Source organism: Erpetoichthys calabaricus, chromosome 9 (genome assembly GCF_900747795.2).
Source record: "Erpetoichthys calabaricus chromosome 9, fErpCal1.3, whole genome shotgun sequence".
Lineage (NCBI taxonomy): Eukaryota > Metazoa > Chordata > Cladistia > Polypteriformes > Polypteridae > Erpetoichthys > Erpetoichthys calabaricus.
Genome location: NC_041402.2, coordinates 38603946 through 38628125, shown reverse-complemented (window position 1 = coordinate 38628125; position 24180 = coordinate 38603946). Strand labels below are relative to the sequence as shown.

The 24180-nt window shown below is 35.5% G+C and overlaps 1 protein-coding gene across 2 annotated transcripts in view; it reads right to left on the bottom strand.

The window, feature by feature from the left end:
• Positions 1 to 1578: 1578 nt before the first annotated feature.
• Positions 1579 to 24180, bottom strand: part of slc6a2 (solute carrier family 6 member 2) — an 84484-nt gene continuing 61882 nt past the window's right edge. For both annotated transcript variants that reach the window (XM_051932152.1, XM_028809319.2), the window contains exons 11-15: positions 22285 to 22384; positions 10662 to 10762; positions 8099 to 8266; positions 7776 to 7847; positions 1579 to 1947 (exon numbers count right to left, since the gene is read on the bottom strand). In XM_051932152.1, the coding sequence (XP_051788112.1) occupies positions 1918 to 1947; positions 7776 to 7847; positions 8099 to 8266; positions 10662 to 10762; positions 22285 to 22384 (471 nt within the window). In that variant the 3' untranslated portion in view covers positions 1579 to 1917. The remainder of the gene's footprint in view (positions 1948 to 7775; positions 7848 to 8098; positions 8267 to 10661; positions 10763 to 22284; positions 22385 to 24180) is intronic.

Below are 24180 nucleotides of genomic sequence, written 5' to 3'. Positions count from 1 at the left end.
AGCCGTGTACAGGACAGGAGCCAACTACAAAAGTACCAGGTTCAAGTGCTGAATCAATCGTGGACAAAGTGCTGCCCCCCAGCACAAGGCACATAAATGCACTCAACCTAGTAAGTTAGTTTAGCATCAACAAACTACATCTTTTAGATGAAATATCTATTATAATTGCAAGGAATAATCTCTGCTGAATTTTAACCTAAACTGGTGAGGTGGATTCTTTGAGGTATTTTTTCTAGTATATGCCAAAGAGACAAACAGAATATATACTAATGTTTTTTATTTAGCTCATTCTATTCCTTTGTCTAAACCAATTTGGAGGATAAAGGAAGTCTATAGCCACTTTTCCGCAGAATATATTTAAGTATACTATTGTGAGTAGGTTGTTAAAGTGTAACCAAGACAATAATAAAAGTCTGAATTAGTGCAAGCTGCCCAAAATGGAGGTTGTTTATAAGAAATGAAATGATTTACTTCATGAGGCAGAAGTACATAATAAACAAGAGTACCTGCATCAAATATCTGAAATATTAAAATGTGTGTCTCAGTTGAAATGTTTAAAGTCTAAATATTCTTGATTGTAAAAGAAATTAATCATTTTTTACGCTCTGACAGCGGTCAATAGAGGGCAAGATCCATAGTAAAGAATCAAAATTCAAAAATAGCATATTCATAATCACTGACCTTGAAATAAGTCTGTCATTTTTAATCTTCTGGGAGTGGCTCTAAGTGGGATTTGACGACCAGTAATGAAATCAAATGTCAAAAATGTCATATTCATGAGCAACAACCTTGAAATACCATAACACACCACATGCTACGTTACCCCTTTTTTTTTTTTTTTTGAAGTTTTTTGAAAAGCAATAACTTTGACCCGTTGTATCTCATTAGATGGTGAACCCCTGGGGTTGTATAGTGTGACATGCACAACTTGAACTCCTTCTGATAAGTCTTAAGACACCTATTGGTTTACTTTTTATCATAAGAGTATAATTTCCTGCACAAAATATGCTTTAGAATGGCCTACAATTGAGGATTTTTTGGGTCGACAGGGCCAAAAATGGGGAGGATGCACCCCAATAGGCTTGATGTCAGCATAACTAGAAATCAAGACAAGTCGAATGGTATATCAAATGTGGAGGGTTTCTCATACCGGTGAGTTAGGAGGCACCGGACAAAAAAGACTGAAGTGATTTTAGGGCGTTTGTAGGTAATTCTTTTGAGCGCAGTTAAAACTCCTCTGTCTTAATAAAAGGAACATTAGAAAAACAAACGCAGGCTCTAGAAACAACAGTACAGTCTTTGATATACAGAATCATAGTTAAGGGATTGAGAAAATGTAATGCCGAAGGTGATGTGTCTTTCAAAAAATACAGACCGTTTAAGAGAGACAGCAAGACACCATATGTCAGGCTCAAAAGCAAAACACAGAAGAAGAAAACATTTTTGAAGCTACTTCAAGTGCTGTTAGGCAGACTGGATGCATTTTCTTGGTATCATTTTTTTTTGGTTTAAAATTCCCAAGACACAAGCCATTAAGTTTGACTGTCAAAGCTAAATTGCCCTTGAAAGCCTCTTACTACATCTTGTCATTGTCATGTTCCATCTTGTGCATGCTGTTTCAAAGAGAGTCTTTGGTTCCCCATGATCTTGAACAAGAAGCAGAATATAATGGGTGATGAATCTAACACTTGTACTAAAAGAATGTGAAATTAATTCACATTACATTGTCAAAACAGATAAGAAAATATTTAAGTCTTTAAATGGAAAAAGTCATGTATTCCAAGTCATGTAGCAAACATTTCCTCAAAAAGAAGTTTCTTCGTGATTGATGAGGGGTTATGATGGATTCCAAGGACAGCACTGAGTTAGAGTTTCATCCACTCCACTGTTCACTCCAAATTTCAAAGACATCAGTGTTCATTCTCCTATGGACAACCAGTGTTTTAACTGTCGACAAAAGCAAAAAACAGAGCATAAGAAGTTAGATTGGATGGGTCTGAATATGCTGTTATGCTTGCTTTACAGCAGGGGTATGTTCACGTCAACACTTACATTAAAAAATGTAAAAATATTCATAATTTTAAGAAAGCAAAAAAATAATACAAGTGAAGGAAAATTCAAAAACACATTTTTTTTTGCCCATGCTATTTTGTAAGAATATCATATTTGACATTCAATTTAAACAAACATCTTTTCATCCCTGACCACAATATTTATGGCTGTAGTATGCTTCACCACTTTTCTCACAATTTTAGTTAACATCCAGTTCCAATAGTGTCTTAGAGTCAAGTCATCTTGTGTTCTTATACTATGCATTTCATGGGAAACTTTTTATGTTCCAATAATTTAAAGAGTTTAAAATGAGGATGCAATCAGATTAAAACCTACCTCAGCCATGGGCTTAATGTATTTCCGTGAAGTACAGTAACTTGTGTTACTTTTTAACTCTGTGTTATTTCTTAGAAGTATATTAAGATAAACAGTCAACAAAATGTTAGGTTTGTGTAGTTTATAAAGGTCTAACATTATACTGTAAATGCTGGGGGTAGAGTATAAACAGACAAAATTGTTATTTTAATTAGTTGGTTATCCTAAAATATATATTGTATAAGTAGATTATTTTTTATATTTATGTTTTAAAGTTGGCCAGGCTGCATTTTTCCAATGCTACACGTTCCTGTTCTCCACATTCACATGCCCATTGTGGGTGCTTTCGGAGGTGGACCAGAGCTAGCATGGGTATTCTGACCAGATTACAGCTATACAACAAGCTGCAGTGCACTGTATGTTCTGACACTTTTCTCCATGGCCAGCATTATGTTTCTTAGCAATTTGTGGAACAGTAGATCTTATCCCAGTACATCAATAAGCCTTAGGCATCCATCATCTTATCATTGGTTCACTGGTTATCCTTCCTGGACCACAATTGCTAAGTATAACCACTGTATACCCAGAATACCCCACAAGAGCTGCTGTTTTGGAGATGCCCTGACCCATTCATCTAGCCATGACAATTTGGCCTTTGTCAAAATCACTTACATCCTTACGCTTGCCCATTCCTGCTTCCAACACATCACCTTCAAGAACTGATTGTTCACTTGCTACCTAATATATTATATCACTTGACAAGTGCCATTGTAACAAGATAATTGGTGTTATTCACTTCACCTGTCAGTGTCTTTAATGTTTTGGCTAATCAGCATATATGGGCTTAGGATTCAATAATAAATGCTGGCCAGTCTATCCGTTGCAGTTACCATGTAATTTTTCAAATTGCCTTTACTTTTTCATATATAGAAGAAAGACAATAACAAACAACACAAAACTTAAAATTATGAAAGCTTAGTAGTCTTTTTCTCTCCTATAGAAAAAGACACATAACTTATGAATTCTATCTCCTAGCTTACTGAGTACTACGGTCTGTTAAACTACTTGCCACCTTATTTTATTTATTCATCAATACCTTTTCACCAATTTTTCTTCTATTTTGTTATTAAAGAACAAATGTTGTTTGCGTAAAATGAAACAAAACAATTAGTTCAGTCTTTCCTCACAAATCATTCCCACAATCCGATTCATCAGTGTAGTAGCTTGTCTCTGGACTCTCTGTAGCACTGATATCTTTTTTATAATTTGGTGCTCAAAACTGCACAAATTATTCTATTCTAAAGGCCTTCCTATGAAACCAGGACAGAGTTTAAGATTATTTTTTCTCTTCAATGCTATGCTTTAATAGTATGTTTTTATTAATGTTTTATATGTATTTATTTTAATCTGTAAAAACCTTTAAGACAACTGAGTAGGTTTCAGTTTCAACTAATCCCTTGTTTTCTAGGAGGTGGTTCCATAGTCCTCTCTGTTAAGGTGAAAGGATGATCCTTCCCATCCATGTACAGTAGATAGCCATAACAGAGCTTGGTCAAGAATAAAAATTTGCAAAGTGAAATGCCTGTGCCAACAAACCAATTGTTATTTTTACTAAGGCAGTGGCTAAGGAAAATGATTGCTTATTTGTTAAGTGTATGTACTGTAAATCTCCTTTTGGGAAGAAGGATTTTTGACAACATATAGTCAGATGAAATAAGCATTTTCAATGTGCCCTCTGCTTGAAGGAATAGACCCTAGCTTCCCCATGACCCTGCTCAGAATAAATCGGGTTCAGAAGATTGATGAATGGAGGTATGTCATCAAGTTGCAATGATTATTAGGTCATATTTTGTGTTTTTATCTTAACTTATGTTTTGCTTCATTTTATCCTTACATTTTCTCAACTTTATTCACTGTTGAATTGTAGAAATCATAGCTAATAGCAGCAACAAATAGGGCAGGAAGCAACACAGAACAGAATACTACATCATCCTACATTACCCCTGATTAATAATATCATGCTTCTTTTGCAGAATGTCTTTCTTTCAGTGGGTCAACTGTCATGCTGCTAAGACTTCTCTTGACAAAAAACCAGTAACCATCTATGGTGTTGTTTCCCCTAAAAGGCTGGCTGTTACGTCAATGACAGTCAAAACTAATAGAGACTACATTTTCAACCATGAACAGGATAAATGACACAAAGTAAAAGAAAACTAAGGAAGTGGACTGGAACTCAAGCCAACTGAAATAAACGTAACAATAGCTATATACAGCAAGTTTTATTTGGTTCCTTAAGGAGAAGGTAGAGAATTTATAGACAAGCTACAGTCAAAACCTCTGGAAAGTTGGCATACCATACAGCATGATAAGAAATACGAGTGATGGGAAAATCAAGGTGAAGAAAAAAAGAGTGGGGTGGAGAATGAGATTTTAAGCAAGAAAGAAATTCCAGCTGAAGAGATGGTACGCAATCTCAGTGATGTAAGTGCTTGAAGTGAAACTCACTGGTTTATCAGAATCAATCTGTGAAAAAACAAAGTTTCAAAAACAGTTCTCTAGCAAACTGAGACACTGGTAGTCAGAAACGAGACTTGGTCTCAGAGTAAATAACCAGAGGCATTATAAGTGCAATGTGGGACTCTGGGACATTGCTTAATATATTACTGACCACTGATTGATTGGTATACCTCCCAGAACTCATTGCTAACTCATTTTTGCTGTTTCAGAGGTAAGCTCTGGCTTTGTTTGGGAGAAAGCCTTTATCAAAAATAAACAGATCAATATATTACATCTGTACATTTAGTGGGCATTGCTCTCTTTCCTTTTCTTTTGGGAAAATATTGCATAGACAAGGCTTTCCAGAATGAATGTTAAGACTAATCTTACAAACCACTGCAAAAGAACAAATATGCAGTGAAACTGCTTAAACAGAGTGTTAAAACAATTTGGACAATATCTGACAATCTTTTGTTTATAATTTAAGAAATGCTTCAGCGTGTTGTTTTTTTGTTTTTATTTTTATAGTCATGAAATATAACTGTATAGTTCTTCAGCTTCTAGGTGCTTTAAGTCAAGTCTGAAACTAAATGTTCCTATAAAGTGTACACATTTACTGATGATCTTAAACTTTATTCAAACAACACTTGCATACTTTTCTCTCTATTATAAAAGAAAATGTTGAGATGAGAAGAGACTATTGCCAACAGATTTTTTCAAGTCCCACCCTCCTCTCAACCATTTCAGGTTAACAACCCACCCCCACAGTCCTCTCATCTCTCATTCGTGTGAATGCTTTTGTGAGATGCAGTTCCTGCGCTCTCAGCAATTACAAATTTTTACGTTTTCCTCACATTAAGTTCCCAGTAAAAGAAGACTTATTATGTCCAAATCTTATTGAAGAATTTCATCCGAAGGGTTATCAACAGAAGAAATGAGTACACGGGCAAGCCTAGCATGGAGAAACGATGAAGTCAAATGAACTAACGTGAAAATTGTAGATCGGTTACACAGCAAATTGGTTAAATGCGTATCAATAGACTATGCTGAAGCAGCTGGTGGTGATAATGCGGAAGATCATCATCAACTTACAATATCCTGTAGAATATCTACAACAGTTAACACTGGCCGAATTACTGTTGAAAGAAGGATGCATCGCAATGTTATTGCATAATTTATGTCTGTGAGTGATGGGCTATGTAATAGGGCAAGAATAGTTGCAATCAAAATTGGTCAAACAATTCTGACATGTAAAATTTTAACAGGTGACAAGAAAGGTAATGTAGTACATCTTCCGCGGATAACATTGGACACCAAAGGAGATCTTGATATACCATTCGTATTAAAACGTTTACAGGTTCCCGTTAGAATAGTGTTTGCTATGACAATTAACAAATCACAGGGCCAAACATTTGAAAAGTCAGTTTATTTATTAGAGAGAAAGAAACGATATTCACTTACGGGAAGTTATATGTTGCGTTGTCACGATGCAAGTCCAAACATGGAATCAAAATTCAGTGCGATATTGACAAAAAGTTAATTCTAAGTATTGTTTTTACTGAAGTTTTATAGTAAAGGTGTAAGTTTAAAAAGTATTTGCGTGTTAATTTCAAAGCTAAACAGAACAAAACCATACAACGCAATAAATACCTCTAATGCAACATGAAACATAATTTTCTTTCAATTTATTACGTTTTACTATTTTTTACTATACGCGAGCGGCAAAGCTGCGAAGTGGCTAGCGCATAGCACCCGCCCGGGGGTTGGAGAGCGCAGGGAGCAGAGCCCCCTAGTCTTTTATTAGTTTAATAGAAATAAGCAAAATTTCTGTCTTTAGGCTTTTCTTAATGGTGGCATAATTCTGATTCAGTGTTTATTTTATATTGCGCCACTCACAGATATATAAAATAAGATGCAACACCAAACATCTAGGGACATTACTAAAAAAATAGTAAGCTATTTCAGAATGCATCTCTATTATAAAAGACTTCTACTTGTTGAGATAAGCAAATGCTCTCCCTTGAACCCTTATTCTTCAACATGAGTAAAAGAAATCCTTGCAGAATTAATTTCTACTGTTCTTCTAAATTTTTAAGATTACAAATCATTATTTTAAAACCTACTGTTTGTACAGTCTGACAACTCAGATATTATTGTAGTAGTAACACAACATGTCTATACAGAATAATATTAAAAGTTGAGTGTTGGAAAGTAAGAAAGTAAAGAAATTTGACAAATGAAAGAAGATCACTCATTTCATCAAGTTCACAAAAAGATAAATAATTTTATCCTTCATAAAATATTGGATGTCTGAAAAAGGAAAAAAAAGCCAGAAGTATAAGAAACAGAAAATAATAGATGAAAATGATTAGAATATATGGGGAAAAAATGCAAATCAGGGCAGCACGGTGGCACAGTGGGTAGCGCTGCTGCCTCGCAGTTGGGAGATCTGGGGACCTGGGTTCGCTTCCCGGGTCCTCCCTGCGTGGAGTTTGCATGTTCTCCCCGTGTCTGCATGGGTTTCCTCCGGGCACTCCGGTTTCCTCCCACAGTCCAAAGACATGCAGGTTAGGTGGATTGGCGATTCTAAATTGGCCCTAGTGTGTGCTTGGTGTGTGGGTGTGTTTGTGTGTGTCCTGCGGTGGGATGGCACCCTGCCCGGGATTGGTTCCTGCCTTGTGCCCTGTGTTGGCTGGGATTGGCTCCAGCAGACCCCCGTGACCCTGTGTTCGGATTCAGCGGGTTGGAAAATGGATGGATGGAAAAATACAAATCAAATTCCAATTAATCTGTTATATGTAGGGCTGTGATGATTTTTTTCTCTATTTTTTCAGTAGTAGGTTAGTACACATATATATTACTTCTTACACAGACTGACAATTGAACAAAATACATTGGCATTTCTAACTAACCTTAAATTGTCTGATTTCTCCTTCTGCTACAAGATGATGCTCTTTTTCAGGAGTGATGCAGTAAGCCAGTCTCTGAAATGAGATTTGCAAATCTTTTAATTGAAATGTAAGATCTTTGGTTGTGGTAATATACAGTATATCACAATGCATAGTAGAATATTAAACAAATCTAAATTTCAAAGTACAGTAAAATGCTGCATAAAACTCAGAAGTATTAATCTTAACTACATTATGCCAGCTTGCAAATAAGCACCTTTGCTCATAATACTATTGAACTCTGCTAATTATTTATACTTGTTAATATTGTAAACAACCACACTTACTTGTTTAAATGTTCCAGGAATGCACAGAAATTTGTAAACGGCATAAGCTGGAACAAAGATCATTGAAGACAATGCTATTCCCCATCCTACCAGGTTGGCCCATGTAGGATATATGTATTCTTCATATTCTAGCCTATTTGGATTCACAATGCTAGCAACTACAACAAACTGGAAAAGAAGAAAACACAAAACCAAGGTAAAAATATATTAATAAATCTACATACCATGGACAATACCAGATACCAGCAGAGTATGTACATTAATGAGAAAAATGTCGGTTCATTGAATTGTTATGACAAGTATGGTGGTGGTGCCTTGCCTGCTCACAGGTTTACATTTTATCCAATACATTTACTTTTAGGGTTACAGCTGAACTTTAATAAGTGAACTAAAATGTTTTCTTGTATTATAAAGTGCAAGTCATTTCAATATAAAATTGTTTAATCTCAAGTTTAATTCAGTTGTGTGATTTTAATTATTGAAAAGCAATAACAAATACATAGGAAAATAAAAAGGCATATCTAACACTATATGTCATACTACAGAACTGAAGCCATATGTAAAAGTACCTTCTTTTAAAATAAAAGCTTACTTTGTCTTTAGATCTGTTTTGTAACTGTTTAATAAAGGAAATACATGTTACATCACACTTGAAAATGTGCTTGTTTTACAAAGGTCAGCTATTGTTCTCCAGACAAGACAAGAATAATACTTTCATTAGGTAATAAGTCAGAATGCAGCAAGGCCCCTTTACATTACCATTTATTTGTTTTTCTTTTTTTCATACAGCTTCTTTTACAAAAAAAAAAAAATATTCAAACTAATGAACTACATAAAAATTGCATCCTTAATTGGTGTCATTTTTGTCCTTTTGAAAATGTGTCATGAATAATTATATAAGTGGCAGGATGTTTTATATCACCGATAGCAGGCTACATCGCAATGTTTCAGCTAGACTTGACTGAAAACTGAAAGTACAATAGTTTTTCTTATGTTGAAAATGCCAGATAAATATCTGATGTTATGCTATCTGACTGGCTAAATGTGATCATTAAGGTACCCTTCCTTGTATCTTTGCTAGACTGAACTTCGCCAGCAAAGGAGCTTCTTACTCTTTCTTACAGAACATAGAAAACTGTTTAAATTCACCCATTAGTGAAATTTTACCATTTGCACATGCATCTGTTGTGAAATGTTTGCAAATTGGGATTTTTCAGGTTGCAAAGCTTATTCCAGGCAATGAGGTATAAATGGATAAGCAAGTTAATATATTTCAGTAGGCTGATATATGGCAGTAAAAAACCAAGATCAGGGATTCGCCTGGACGTTACTGACATGCAAGCAAAAAACATTCTTATTGGTCATACTGCCACAGGTTTATTCTTAGCAGATCTTTAACACCACTTTCTAAAGTCTCACAATTCTGTCTTAATTTTTGTGACTGTCAAATCAGTTAATTGCAACATTTAACAATACCTCACTGCCACTTCTCAACTTTTACATGTGCTGAATTAAATCTTTTTTCAGGTATGTCTCATGGACAGTAATTTGCAGTCAAATTTTGTTGTACTGTCACTCACCTGTCTCTTGATTGTAAAGAATTAAGCTCCTCTAGACTGGATCAGAAACAAGACTAATACAAGCATTTGTTATTTGTGAAAAGTTACTTATTTTGCTGTTCAAGTTAATTGTAGTGGGTATTATTAATTAAACAAACAGGACTGGAAGATGGTATTTGTTCTAATTAATTATAAAAAGGTATTTTATTTTCTATTAAGTGCTCTTCTTCATTGGTGATTTTTTATTTTTAATCTAAAAAATGATTAAACAAGTATTGATGCCTTTTTCACGTAACCATATATGTTCTCTTTTATGCTTAAGGCTAACCATTCAGTGTAGTTTCAAGGAAGCTTATTGATTTCTTATTGTGCAGCCCACTTAGCTTGTTGACAAATAGAGCTGCAGCCCTCATTAAAAAAATACTGAGAGCCACTCATTTTAACAGCTATCTGAAAGTATTATTACATATGATTTTAGACAAAACTGCCACCCATGCACGGCATTAGGTGCAAGGGTCCATCTAAAAAGCACCCGAATGCATAAACTGCAAATGAATGTCAACTGTTAATGAGTTGTTTGTACATAGCTTGGTGTGACTACCTAAAAAGTATTTTCTCTTTAAACAACAATGCAATATGTTGAGTTCATCAGGCCAGTAAAAAATATGATTCTCAATCTTTTGTATATGATAACAAATAATCAGTACATTGTTTAAAAGTGTGTATTTGTTATTTTTATGAGTTTCTATTGTTAAAAATGAAATCAACAAATAAAAAGCTATACATGTAATACATACAATACATGTAAGAGAAAACAGGTCCAGTTGTCTTAATGTAACACCAATCAAGCTCTCTGCCACCACTAAATACAGTACTTTAAAATACTCATCATTGAATTTTACACAAAACCTCAATAAAAAACATTTGATTTGATAGACCAAATGAAATCAATAGAACATTTTATAATATGAGAAAATAAAAGTATATTTCTATATATTGCATACCAATAAAAACATTGGGCTCACAAACTTCCAACACAGCCTCCAGTAGAGTCCAGGTCTAAATCCCATCATGCGCTCAATGTCTTCACTGAATCTGTCCACTCCTGAATGACACATAAAAGAGAAATCACCATATATGAAGGTCCAGTAGTGTTATCCGCCTTGCTGTTTACATCTATTTGAAGTATGTAATATGTCTTACTATTTAAAGCTAACTTAGAGGACTGATTTTTCAAAAGTATTTGATCAGTAATAGGCCTATATGAATATCTCGATGTTTATGTTTTATTGTACCTCCATATATTTTCATTTACTCTTCATGAGTTTAACAACCTGTATAGCTCTTTCCCTGTATATCTTCCTAGATTTATTTTAATCCAATGTACTTTATTCCATTATTTACATAACATTCTTGCATTACTGTGTATCAATTCAGCTAAGATGTTTTACATATACAGTACAAGAAAAATAACTGTTAGTGTAAGAATCTGAATTTAAACAAAATTAATTATAAACAACCACAATAAAATAAAATAACTTCATACACAGTGATATCAACACTGTTACACTGTACATTGCACTGAGCACAATATATCACTATGAAGGCAATTATCCTTGTTATAAAATAACAAACACATATTAATAAAAACAGATAAAACCATTTATATGATTGTCTCCATAACTGGGGAAGCATATATTTTAAAACCAAAAGTGTCCGAAAATGAATTCAACACAGAACCCCCAAAAAGATCTGTTTAAGTTATTACTGCTCATTGTTATACACACCTGAGACCACTATCTGTATTGTATAAAGCAATTGTTTAATATATTTGAAAATGCAGTTCAGTAATATATTTCATTGCAAATTATTTCAGGTAAACAAAATGTCATTAATGGCTACAGAGTCTTCTAATGTCTGTTTCAAGAGAACACTTATTGACTTTATTATAATAAATGATTAAGAAGTGTATGGTCCTTTGTAATTTCTAATTGGGGTGCTCAAATTTTTGTATTAATCAAAAATGTAATAGTCAAATTTAATAGTTTATTTTACACTACACATTACTACTTATTCAAATGTCATAACACACTAATGAAATCACCCTTGCAGTCAACGTGTACATCTAGGTCCCACAATACAAAAGTCATCAGTCAGTCAGTCATCTTCCAACCCGGTATATCCTAACGCAGGTTCATGGGGGTCTGCTGGAGCCAATCCCAGCCAGCACAGGGCGCAAGGCAGGAACAAACCCCGGACAGAGCACCAGCCCTCCGCAGATACAAAAGTATATACAGTAATCCCTCGCTATATCGCGCTTCGCCTTTCGCGGCTTCACTCCATCACGGATTTTATATGTAAGCATATTTAAATATATATCGCAGATTTTTCGCTGCTTCGCGGGTTTCTGCGGACAATGGGTCTTTTAATTTCTGGTACATGCTTCCTCAGTTGGTTTGCCCAGTTGATTTCATACAAGGGACGCTATTGGCAGATGGCTGAGAAGCTACCCAGCTTACTTTTCCCTTTCTCTTGCGCCGATTTTCTCTGATCCTGACGTAGGGGGATTGAGCAGGGGGGCTGTTCGCACACCTAAACGATACGGACGCTAGTCTAAAAATGCTGAAAGATTATCTTCACGTTGCTATCTTTTGTGCAGCTGCTTCCTGAAACGACATGCTGCACCGTGCTTCGCATACTTAAAAGCTCGAAGGGCACGTATTGATTTTTGCTTGCTTGTTTTTCTCTGTCTCTCTCTCTCTTTCTGTGCTCTTGACGGAGGGGGTGTGAGCTGCCGCCTTCAACAGCTTTGTGCCGCGGTGCTTCGCATACTTAAAAGCCAAACAGCCCTATTGATTTTCCTCTGCCTTTATGACAGTCTCTGCTCCTGACTCCTTTGAAGAGGAAGATATGTTTGCATTCTTTTAATTGTGAGACGGAACTGTCATCTCTGTCTTGTCATGGAGCACAGTTTAAACTTTTGAAAAAGAGACAAATGTTTGTTTGCAGTGTTTGAATAACGTTCCTGTCTCTCTACAACCTCCTGTGTTTCTGCGCAAATCTGTGACCCAAGCATGACAATATAAAAATAACCATATAAACATATGGTTTCTACTTCGCGGATTTTCTTATTTCGCGGGTGGCTCTGGAACGCAACCCCCACAATGGAGGGGGGATTACTGTATAGTATATATTTAGCAGCTTCAGACAGTGTACAGATACGAGCAGGCAACTGCATCCCTGGACTTCATAAATGATTTGTCCTGTTCTGACAGTGGTAGGGAACCGAACTGCCACAGTCTTTGGGAGAAAAAGCAGTTGGACACCTAATACAGTACAGCATTCTGAGACCACGGTTGTGTATCATCTGACCCCTGTAACTGCACAGTGAGAGTTGCATATGCATTTTTTACATTACACATAATGAATTTAAAATGACAATATTATTCTGACAATGTTGTGTGCTGCGTTCCATCTTTATTATGATGTTTCAAGGACACTCACTAGCAGCAGAAGAAGTCCTAGCAGGGGTCTCTAGTGGGCAGTAAGCCATGAATCAGTTTCTGATGTCCAGGAAGAGCAACAAACAGCAGCACCACTCAGGAAACAATGGGAGCAAGGAGAGGGAGAGTTGGCAAAAAGCAAAATGACTTACACTTCTGAGTGACTGGGCAGCTGAGAGGCTACTTTGAGAACTTGGCTCCTCTTAAGAGCAACTAAAGTTGTAGCCGTGCAGGGAGGCCAGAAACAATTAAGAGGAGTGTTACAGTGTCTTGTTGAAAAACACTTTCTTTGGTATGTTAACTACTTCACATACAGTGTAGATCAGCATGCCTGTTGAGAGGATGCCAGTGCAGTAGCACCCATGGATGGTTCAGGGCAGGGTTAAGACCCACTGGAAATGAAGCCTTCAGAACAGAAATAGAGAGATTCAAGCCAGTATAGTAACAGAGGGAAGCTACAGAGAGGTCCACTAATAATTATATGCCAGGCAGGGGCAGCAGCATGAAAGGAGAGGGAGTTGCGGTCTAAAGGGAAACATGCAATGTATTTCTATGAAAAGAAAGTCTACAGCGCCAGCTATTGACAGGGATATCTGTCCCTTCACTAAAAAGATGAAATGCCAGAGAGGGCAAAAACTCTATAGCTCTACAGGGCACATGGCCCAAGAAGTGAGTGCATATAAATCAATTTAGTAAAGAAGGTAGCTGGAATGAAATACATACGAGACCTAGGAGATCATGGAGACTGTTGGCTACAAGAGAAAGTTCTAGATTGGTGCACATAGAGCACATGTATGTTTGTCTCTGGATCCAGAAGTGGGTGAGCAACCCCATTGTGTGTTTTTTTCCTGTGTACTGCTACTTTCCATTTTATGTACATCTTCCTTATTTTTTTGTTAATGATGTGCTAGATTTTGTTATGGTTATGAAAGGCTTTCATGATTGCCCTCTCCTATCAGCATACTTTACGGTTCAATTAAATGAATGACTTATAAGGAATAAAAATAAAGTAAGAAGTCATAGAAAATTGACAAAAACTATCTTGTACCACCCTTGTATACCCCACTTCTCCATAATATTGCAATCCTACTTAAAACTACTAGAAATGTCTTCCATGTGCACAATTTAAAATGCACAAATTCCTAATATGTTTACATGTGATAAACTGATTAACTGACAGATTTGATGTTTACTCATTTTTCAATCAGTTTGACTCTGTGTGATTTTTTAATTAAATTAAACAATGCAGGGATGAGTATAAACAGAGCTGTGCATATTGTATGTGTGTGGGATCCCACAGTAATTATTTATACTGCAAAACCCACTACAGCTCCAACTGGTATTAAATTAACTAGGATTACTTTGAAAAACTGCTTTTAATATTGGTCCCTGCTTTAATTTGTCAACCTTTTATTTTACTTATTTTTATACCAAAGATGAAACTAAACTAGACTGAATTTAATAATAATAATAATAATACATTGCAGTGCAGTTTTTAGATTTTACTTTTCATTTTATTTCGTAGAAAACCAGCTACTACCCCTTCTATGTTTTGGCATAGAGGGGTGGTACAAAAGCATACATCAGGGTTTTCCCTTTATTAAATGGGAGACAACTGAAGGGTTAATATACATAAGGATTAGGAGGGTCACTGTCGACCACATAAAACATCTAAACAAAACACATTCTGCCTAGAAGTAAGTTATAAATGGTTATATAATCACAATAAATTAATCTGCAAGTTGCCTCCATCAAAACAAATTTTTCTCTTTGTTCCTGCTTTCAGATCACATTTTTGGCACCTTGGCAGGGTCAATATGAAGTTAAGGATAAAAAAGTGACATTGTTTTAATGCCCCAGTAAATGCGGCATAGAGCAGCTTTATGTCAGTATTTTTACCCTTGTTTTTGCAAAGACAAATGTATATAATCATCTTTAAAACTGTAAATGACCAACTTTGTCTTATTCACCTTATTTCAAATTGAAACAATATTCATCCAAACTCAGGAACAGTGGTGAAAGACTGCCTCTGCAGTATTTCTGAAGCAAGATGGGCGTTAATTAAAGCTGAAATAAGGTATGTTCTCACCCTAAATATTAGAGAGAAACATACATATTTGATCCTGCTTCATTGTATTCAAATCTAGATAGTTCATGTTGCTTCTTAAAAGGTCTTTCAGAAAATTAATCACACTTCCTACTTTTGATACCTACCCTGTGACAAAATTTGAAGAATTTATTGAGAACCTGGGAGAATTTACTTCAGTCAAGGACAATGTGATCATACACTGGGTGACCCATCCCACAGAATCCAATTCCCAGATGAAAAGATATTTTGGCATTCACTGTGTACTACTTTACTGTTGAGAATCAAAATTGTAAGCTCTGCTGTGTTATAAATACACAGCTGGATGGCATATTTAGCTCCAACCAAAGAGCAGGAACTGGGTTTCACTGTTGACATACAGTTTGCTTCTTCACCTTAAGCTTTAGGGCAGATCCTGAAAGGCCACATTGACTACAGATATTTGTTTCAGCCATTTTCTTAAATAGAAGCTTACTAGCAGCAGCACCCAACACTGCCCAGGTAAGTATGCTTAAGAGAGAATTATCTAGCTACTATAAATGGTCTTTCTTAAAGTGTACACTACTAGAGACAAATTAAATGTATATATTTCAGGGCTAAAAATCTGGGAAAAGGCAACAATTGTTAGGAGGGTTCATACTGGCCCAGCCCATGCACCGTTTTTCTCCCCATAAATGTAGTGATGTTGTTGGTTGAGAAAAGAAGATCTGAGCATCTGAAATGTAAACAATGAACACGTGAACTTTTTATGTAAGAGTGAGGTTTAAAACAGGAGAGAAGTAAGGATTTTACAGAAGAGAACAGATAAAAACATCTACAGCATACATTCAGTTGTCCACCCCTCTCCTTTTTGGTCATGTGGGATGCATTAACTCAGCTGTGCTAGTATTTAAAATGATGCAGTCACTATCTGCTTGTGGTGGACATGAGGAAACCACTTCTGTACTGTATTTCTCCCTTGTTCCCTTGCAACCCAACTTGAGCTCTGTTGCTAAACATGTCTTACTTGAGCTTTATCGAACCTTTCTTCTTTTACTTCACTGCTCACACCACTATCATCTTGTCCACTGGTTGAAGTAAAAACATAAATTAGGTACAGTACTGTGTTTTTGATGTCTTGTTCTTTCTCGCAATACTTTAAAAATTTTGTATGACATTTTAGTCTAGCAGCTCCGTTGGAGATCAGAGTGCTTTTCATTTAATATATGATATTAGACAAAGGGGCTGCTTAAGGGGGGGAGATCAGATTGTGTTTATTTTAGTTCCTAATATTGAGGAGTTGGGTGAGTGGGCTTTAGATTGGAGCATTTTGTCAGTACTAAACGATATTGAAAAGCCCCTCAGGCACTGATCCCCTCTCTTTTTCCCCATGTAGAACATTTCATCTTCTTCACTCACTCCACCCTATTGCTTGTGTCGCTCTTCTGCCGGCAGCCTTCATTTGCTTACACAGTAAGCCCCTAACTCTGCAATCACTTCTCAGTACTGTGCTGAGAAAAGGACGTGTTTTGTTAGAATAGCCCTCTTGCTACAACATTATTACTAACAAGTATAGTCAAATAAAAAAAACATGAGTTGGCTAATTTTCTTTTTTTTTGTTATAAATTCAACAAATTTTTAGGATTTTAGGATATTTAATTTCTCTATTCTCTCACTGTGTGTGTGTGTGTGTGTGGGGTTGGGTTACCCCTAAATACTGATATATCGAAATGTCCTTTCTTAGAAGATACCTGCTGACCTAGATGTACCACCCTGACAAATTTCAGCTTTTTAATAAAACAAGAAAGTGTTTTTGTTGATCAGTGAGTGAATAAGTCAGTCAACTTTGCATTATGTATATAGATTACCACTACAACAGACCATCTTAATTATAATTGACTTGCTTTTCACGTAAATGTCTCTTTTTTAAAGGAAAAAAGTGAAGCTCTAAGAAACATTCATCTGTGTTGGTCCTCACAACATATTGATGATGCGCTCAGCAAAAAGAAAAAAAAAATCAACAGTGTTGTGACTAAAAAGCCATAAAATTAAATAACGTGTCTCATTACAGCAAGAATTGGTTCTTGATTGATTGTAGTGAAAATGGTGGCCCTCCTGGAAATGAGTCTGAGACCCCTTAGTTATCTGCGCATCTACTGGCTCACTTTGCAGCTCATTTTGGCTTGACTTCTAGTTAGTAAAGTAAAAACAATTAAGGATTTTTGAATATTAGAAGGTAAATCAATTAAAGTAAATGCAAAAGTCTGTTTCATTAGCAACAAGAATTGGCTGCTAATTAAGAAAGTGGCAATAATGAAAACCTACAGCATAAGGTCCTCCAGGGTATGAGTTTGACACCCCTGCTCTAGGGGCACAATGTGGACCATTAAAAAGGAGATAGGAGAATTCTGGATGCTTCAGATACTGTTCTTGTTGCAGGTATGAACCAGGAGTTTGAGTGGCAGGACACAACCAGGACAGGTAACCAGAAATGGAGGAACCACATCACTGCCTAAGAAGACTACAATGGAAGAATGAGGACTACCCTCTACTTGTTACATCCACTTCAGAATCTGTAAGATCTGTAAAAGCAGAAGAATAGAAACCAAGAGCAGTTCACCTGTCTTCTAATCCAGCTGCACAATACTTAAAATGCATAGACAGATTTTTTTTCAAACACAAAATTAGAACATTAAATTCTACACACAGTTGCAGTCTAATGTTAACTCTTTTAAGAATGGAAACAATAAACAACTTTTTTTTTGCCTGAGAGAAGGAGTCAGAAACAAATTGTTGAAATGTACATCATGCTATCTGTCAAGACATGACAGAAAGATATAGTACATGCATTGTATCAGTTAATCTCTAAATAATACAAAACCAAGAATCTTTAAATAGACTATTTATTTGTAAATTTTATTTTATTTCATGAAGGTTAACTAATGAGAACTTAAGTCATAAATAAAAATTTTACAAGCTTTAATCCTCCATTATTAGAAGAAATGAAACACCTCTAAAAAGACTAATACAAGTCTATTTTAAAATAGTTAAAATTATTTATCTTTAAACAATAGGTGCAGTATTCCATTATTTTATATACATAACAAGTAAGAGCAACCAAACATAATTTAAACCCATCCCCTCTATGTTTTAAATGTTAGGTGTGTCCTCAGGGTAGAATAATGTAGCCAGTTACAGTCACAGTGCAAGCAAAGCCATGTTGCTGTCAGCACAAGAAACAACATTTGTGAACGATGGGGCAGACAGCAAGTTTAAACAATGCCAGAAGCAAGAATATGTTAACTGTAAAGTTGTAAGGTCACATAAGAAAATTCATGTTCCAGGTCATAAGTAAGTTAACTTATTAAGCAAACAAAACCAAGTGAAAAGCATTCTTTTCTTAAAAACAGGACCTAAGTTTAGGGACCACCAATAAAGCCATAAAAGTTGCCCCATTTATTTGGCATAGAGATTATCATTACAGTAGATACTGATGAAGTGCATTCTCATATTCTTCTTAGAAAGTTAAGAGTGAAGTGAATCATGTATGTAATGTGTAAGCTACATCATGAAAGCAAGACAAGTCATTTTTAAAGAGACCTACATTAATTGTGCTTTGAGGTTTCATACAGCTTGCTCTATAAAATGTATATAACTTTTCTGGTATTTTATAATAATACAAGCATGTGCTTAAGTAAATGATCAGGCTGTTAACTATGCCAAATGTAAATTTGTGTATTGCATATTGTGCCACCTTACATTCCTTTTTTGTATGCATGCATGCATGTGAAACCCCTGGATATCAAAAAATAAAAATATATTTTCATTAATCTTATCAAAATAAATCTTTATGGGCAGTAATTGGAAATATGCTGTTTCAGCAGAAAGTTTTAATTAAAAGCATAATAAGAGATGTCAGCACATTTAATGAGCAAAGAGATGAGATACTGTATAAACTAACAAAGGAAAGCAGTGTCTTAGTATGTGAAAAGATATAATGGCACCAGCTGTGCAGCTTGCTGATTTTAAAGGATACAAATTATTAGGAGTTACATTTTAACATGCAGCTGGGGATTTGAGAGTTATAGCTAATTATGAATTTAGTAGAATTTGCTAGATTCCTCTCTTTGGATTGTATATTCATATCGATCTTGTTGTTAAACAACTATTTCTATATTTTTTGAAAATATTCCTTGTCTGCCTTATCTTACACATCCAGTGGGAAATCCTACCTAGTTACGGAATAAGGGAAACTTTATAGTAATATTGAAATATATTTTGCTGTCCATAGACTATACAATCACTACATTAAAATAATATATTTTTAAATATTACAACAAATTAAAACGGTCTAATGTTCAAAGTAACAGTTTATTTGTTTACAATGTTTGCCACTCTCTATGAGTTTAAATCCCATTTATCACATACACAAACAAAATATTGAATTCCAACAATTATAATTTCCTTACTGTCTAATTATTTTTGGTCCTGCTAGAGTATGTGTTTTATATTCATGATGTGATTTATTTTGACACTGTAGTAGCCATAAGCACTCTCTCTCTTTCTTACATGAGCCCTGGTCATCATGTTATTTGTGTCATATATACCCAAATTAATACTATTGTGATGGATGAACTGGTTAACAACAAAGAGCAGGAGCAGGGCTTACCAAGTGAAGCGAGCTGTGGCAGGGAAAACACAATTGCAGGAGAAAGTGCTTTGCAAGTGAGTTTATTACTATATAAGAAGCTCTGGAAGAATTGTTAGGGGCACCTCATATGTAGATGAGAGGGACAGAGATGGTTGTGGCCTGAATGGGGGCATGCAATATTCTGCAAGGAGGCTGAAGGTCAGCATACATTCAAAAGCAGAGGACACGTTGTCATTCTGAGAGATTTAGAAATGCAGAGTGAGTTCTATTCTTGTATCCCAGCTACGAAGACAGGATAGTTCCATGCCTGTAAATGAACCTATGAAAAGATTTTAAAGTCACCCCAAACCTAAAGGCTGCTGGAGTTCTGAGTCAAATGAGTTGGAGCAAACATCTAACTGATGGAAGAAGAAAGACACAGACAGATAGCCATAAAGCAGAAAACAGAGTGATTATTTATGGTGCTTTTTGGGGGGAAAATGGTGAGCCAGACCACCAGACAGACAAGACTCCAAACATTTGAAGGTCCAGAGAGAGACAGTGGGGCTTTTTATACTTTATTTTGTACATTGTATCCTCCTATTGCTCATTCTTTTGTGTAGTTTATTTTTATAAAAATATCATTTTTATACTTTGGCCTCTTTGACATTATTATGGTTTATAAATGTTTACTCATAAATAAAAACTTACTTAAGGAAATGGCATGCAATAGTAAATTGATGGACATTTGAGAGGAAAAAAAATATATTGCCAGAACATTTAATAACAACTATATGAGTCAAAGGCAGCACTGATGACTACTGAAGCTAAAATTTTCTACAACTATCCCCAGTGAGATACAGTACTCCCTGACAGGCAGACCCCAGGTGGTTTAAGTGGGTGGCCACACTTCATCATCATCATCCAGTCTCAACACAGGGGTTCCACAGGGATCCGTTCTGAGTTCCCTCTACACATATGACTGCACAGCTCTACATGATTGTAACATCATTGTCACATTTGCTGTGGTAAGACTGATCTCTAACAAAAAAGAACTGGCTTACCTGGATGAAGTGGAGAGTCTGTCACACTAGTGTCAGGACAACAGCCTACTCTTGACTGCCAGCAAGGCAAAGAGGCTGATTGTAGACTTTGGGAGAAAACAAAACAAACACTACCATTTTCTCTGTATTAACAACAATCAGTTGGACAGTTTCAGATACCTCGGTGTGCACATCACAGAGGACCTAACCTGGTCCAAACACATTGACACCTTGGTAAAGAAGGCACAACAATGTCTACCACCTCAGACGACTTCAGTTACTAAAAAACCTCTATAGTACTAGGGTGTTGTACCGTGTTAGCCATTATGAATGTAGAGAAAAGCCAAGCAAAATGACACCTTTTATTGGCTAACTAGAAAGATTACATTATGCAAGCTTTCGAGGCAACTCAGGCCCCTTCTTCAGGCAAGATGTAATACAGAAACTGAAGTTTCCTATGTTTATATACACACTCTAGGACAAGAAACAACATTGGTAAATCTTTAAATGAGAGATTTTGTATGTAAAAAATGAATCTATTAATTTTTTACATACAAAATCTCTCATTTAAAGATTTACCAATGTTGTTTCTTGTCCTAGAGTGTGTATATAAACATAGGAAACTTCAGTTTCTGTATTACATCTTGCCTGAAGAAGGGGCCTGAGTTGCCTCGAAAGCTTGCATATTGTAATCTTTCTAGTTAGCCAATAAAAGGTGTCATTTTGCTTGGCTTTTCTCTAAAAAACCTCTATAAATTCACCATCAAAAGTATCCATATTCTTAACACTCCTAACTTAACTTAATTACTTAAATAACTTATTTATTATTTATCACATATGTAAAATTTTTATTAATGATTTTTGATATATATATCTAAAGTCATGTATTATTGTTATTGTCCTTTTCTTCCTAAAGGCACAGTCATTGAAGTTCAGCAGCTAAGTATTTAACTTCGTATTGTACACTATATATAATTTGTTTATGACAAATAAAATTTGATTTGATTGTACAAATGACTCCCATGGTATTTATCATATAGTGTATTGTCAGTATTTTTCTAATACTTTAACTATCTCCACTTCAAATGTACAATTATGCAGTACACAGAACTTTGCTTTCATGTAATATATGTGGAACATGGTTCTGGGCCAGAATCTACCCCAGCAGTAATGGGCAATGTTAAGTAATTTAAACATGTAATAAACAAGTTATTTATAAAGCAGCAGCAATGTCAAATCTGAGCTGTTTTGGCAAACTATAACTATCTGACTTTAGTAACGCAGTCCTTGGGTTAAAAGAAGAATGTCTCTTATTAATTCTAATCATGAATAAGTAATTATCAAGGATATATTTATGCTTTTACAAGTACTAAATCAAATACTTACCATAGAACCATGATATGCCAATAGCTTCTACCAACACAGCAAATAAAATAGCTGTTCCTGCTGCAAAACGATCCAGGAGATTGAAAACATATATCCCACCCTATAATTAAAGAAAAATTGGACTTCATATATCTACCCATAGTCTTATATAGCAGGTTTGTATTACAATGAGTACATTTTAAATCAGTAAGACAAACTGTACCACATTTTATTAATATCAGACGTAGACACCAGTTACCCCTGGCCATGTAGACAGCAGATATAGAAAATAATTTAATATGAAATAATCACTCAAAGATACTGAAAATATATTTTAGGGCCAGCAGTAGTTCAGATGGCTTCATTATTCACATTAAAAAATGCCTTCTAGATTCTAAAGACATTTCAAACTGTTAAGTTAATGTGATTTTTCCTAATTTTAGTAAATGTAATAAACAAGTTTTGTATATAAATGTATTTATTTATATTACTCTTTTCCTAATTTTAAGAAAAATATCAATTTCAAATTTTGGCATAGTAGGCAGGAGGTTATTATTCTACCATTTGAGTAAGGTAAAAAAAGCATGTTATCAATGCAGCGTAAGTTAGAGCAATAGGCATTAATTTGATAGTGGTAAAATAAATGTTTTCTTTACAATTCTTTACATGGAAGGATGCTACATACTACAAAAGTTCAAGTGCTACAGTTCTGGCAAAAACAATGCTGAAGACTTCATTAATTAATATAAATAATACTATGCTGTTCCTTTTGTCAAGTTAAATGAAAATCGTTTATTATTACTCAGTATATCACTTGGCAATACAGACATACTGTAAGATGGATGCACTAAATAACTGATAATGGACGAGGAATATTATGAACACTTAATAGTCCTTCAGTAATTGGAAGGGCAACCTGAAATCCCTGAGGTGTCTGAGGTGGTAAAGACATTGATTTTTTCTTCTTTACCAAGGTGTCAGTGTGTTTGGACCTGGGTAGGTCCTATATGATGTGGACACCTAGGTATCTGAAACTGTCCCTCTGAGTGTTGTTAATACTGTGGGGGTGGTAGTGCCTCTTCTGCTTTCTCACAGAGTCCACAATCAGCTGCTTTCCCGTGCTGACATTTCGGAGTAGTGTACTGTCCTGACACAGTGTGTCAGACTCTACATTTCATCCAGATAAGCCTGCTCAATTTTACTAGGTATTAGGCCTACCATAGCATCAGCAAATTTAACAATGATTTTACTGTCACATGCAGCCATGCTATCATTTGTGTAGGGGAATACATCAGAGGGTTCACAACACAGCCCTGTGAAGTGCATGTTTTTGAGAGTAAGGGATGATGAAGTGTGGCCACCCACTCAAACCAGCTGGGGTCTACTTCTCAGGAAATTAAAAATCCAGTTACACAATGAAGTGCTCAAATGCAGGTAAATGAGCTTGGTGAGAAGAGGGGATTATTGTGTTAAATGAAGAAACATAGTTTATAAATTGCATTCACACATAATTCTCTCTTGTTGTCCAGGTGGTCCAGTACTGTATGAAGGATCAAGGTGATGGCATTCTCTGTGGATGTACTTTAGCAGCATGTAATGGATATGGAATATTTGGCAGAGAAGAGCATATATAATTCTTGACTAGCTTCTCAAAACACTTCATTATTATAGGCAACTGGACAATAGTTTTTCAGGCAAGTTGGATGTCATTTCTTAGGTACAAGGACAGCAGTAGATCTTCTAAAGCACTTTGGTACGACAGACTGGGTTAATGAGAGATTAGATATTTACCTTCGACACTGGTGCAAGCTGATCAGCACAGATCTTAAAAACAGATCATGAAATGCCAGATACCGTACAGTAAACTAACAGAGAGTCAGCAGGCCAAATTGCACGATCCAGTATCACTGGTGTCAG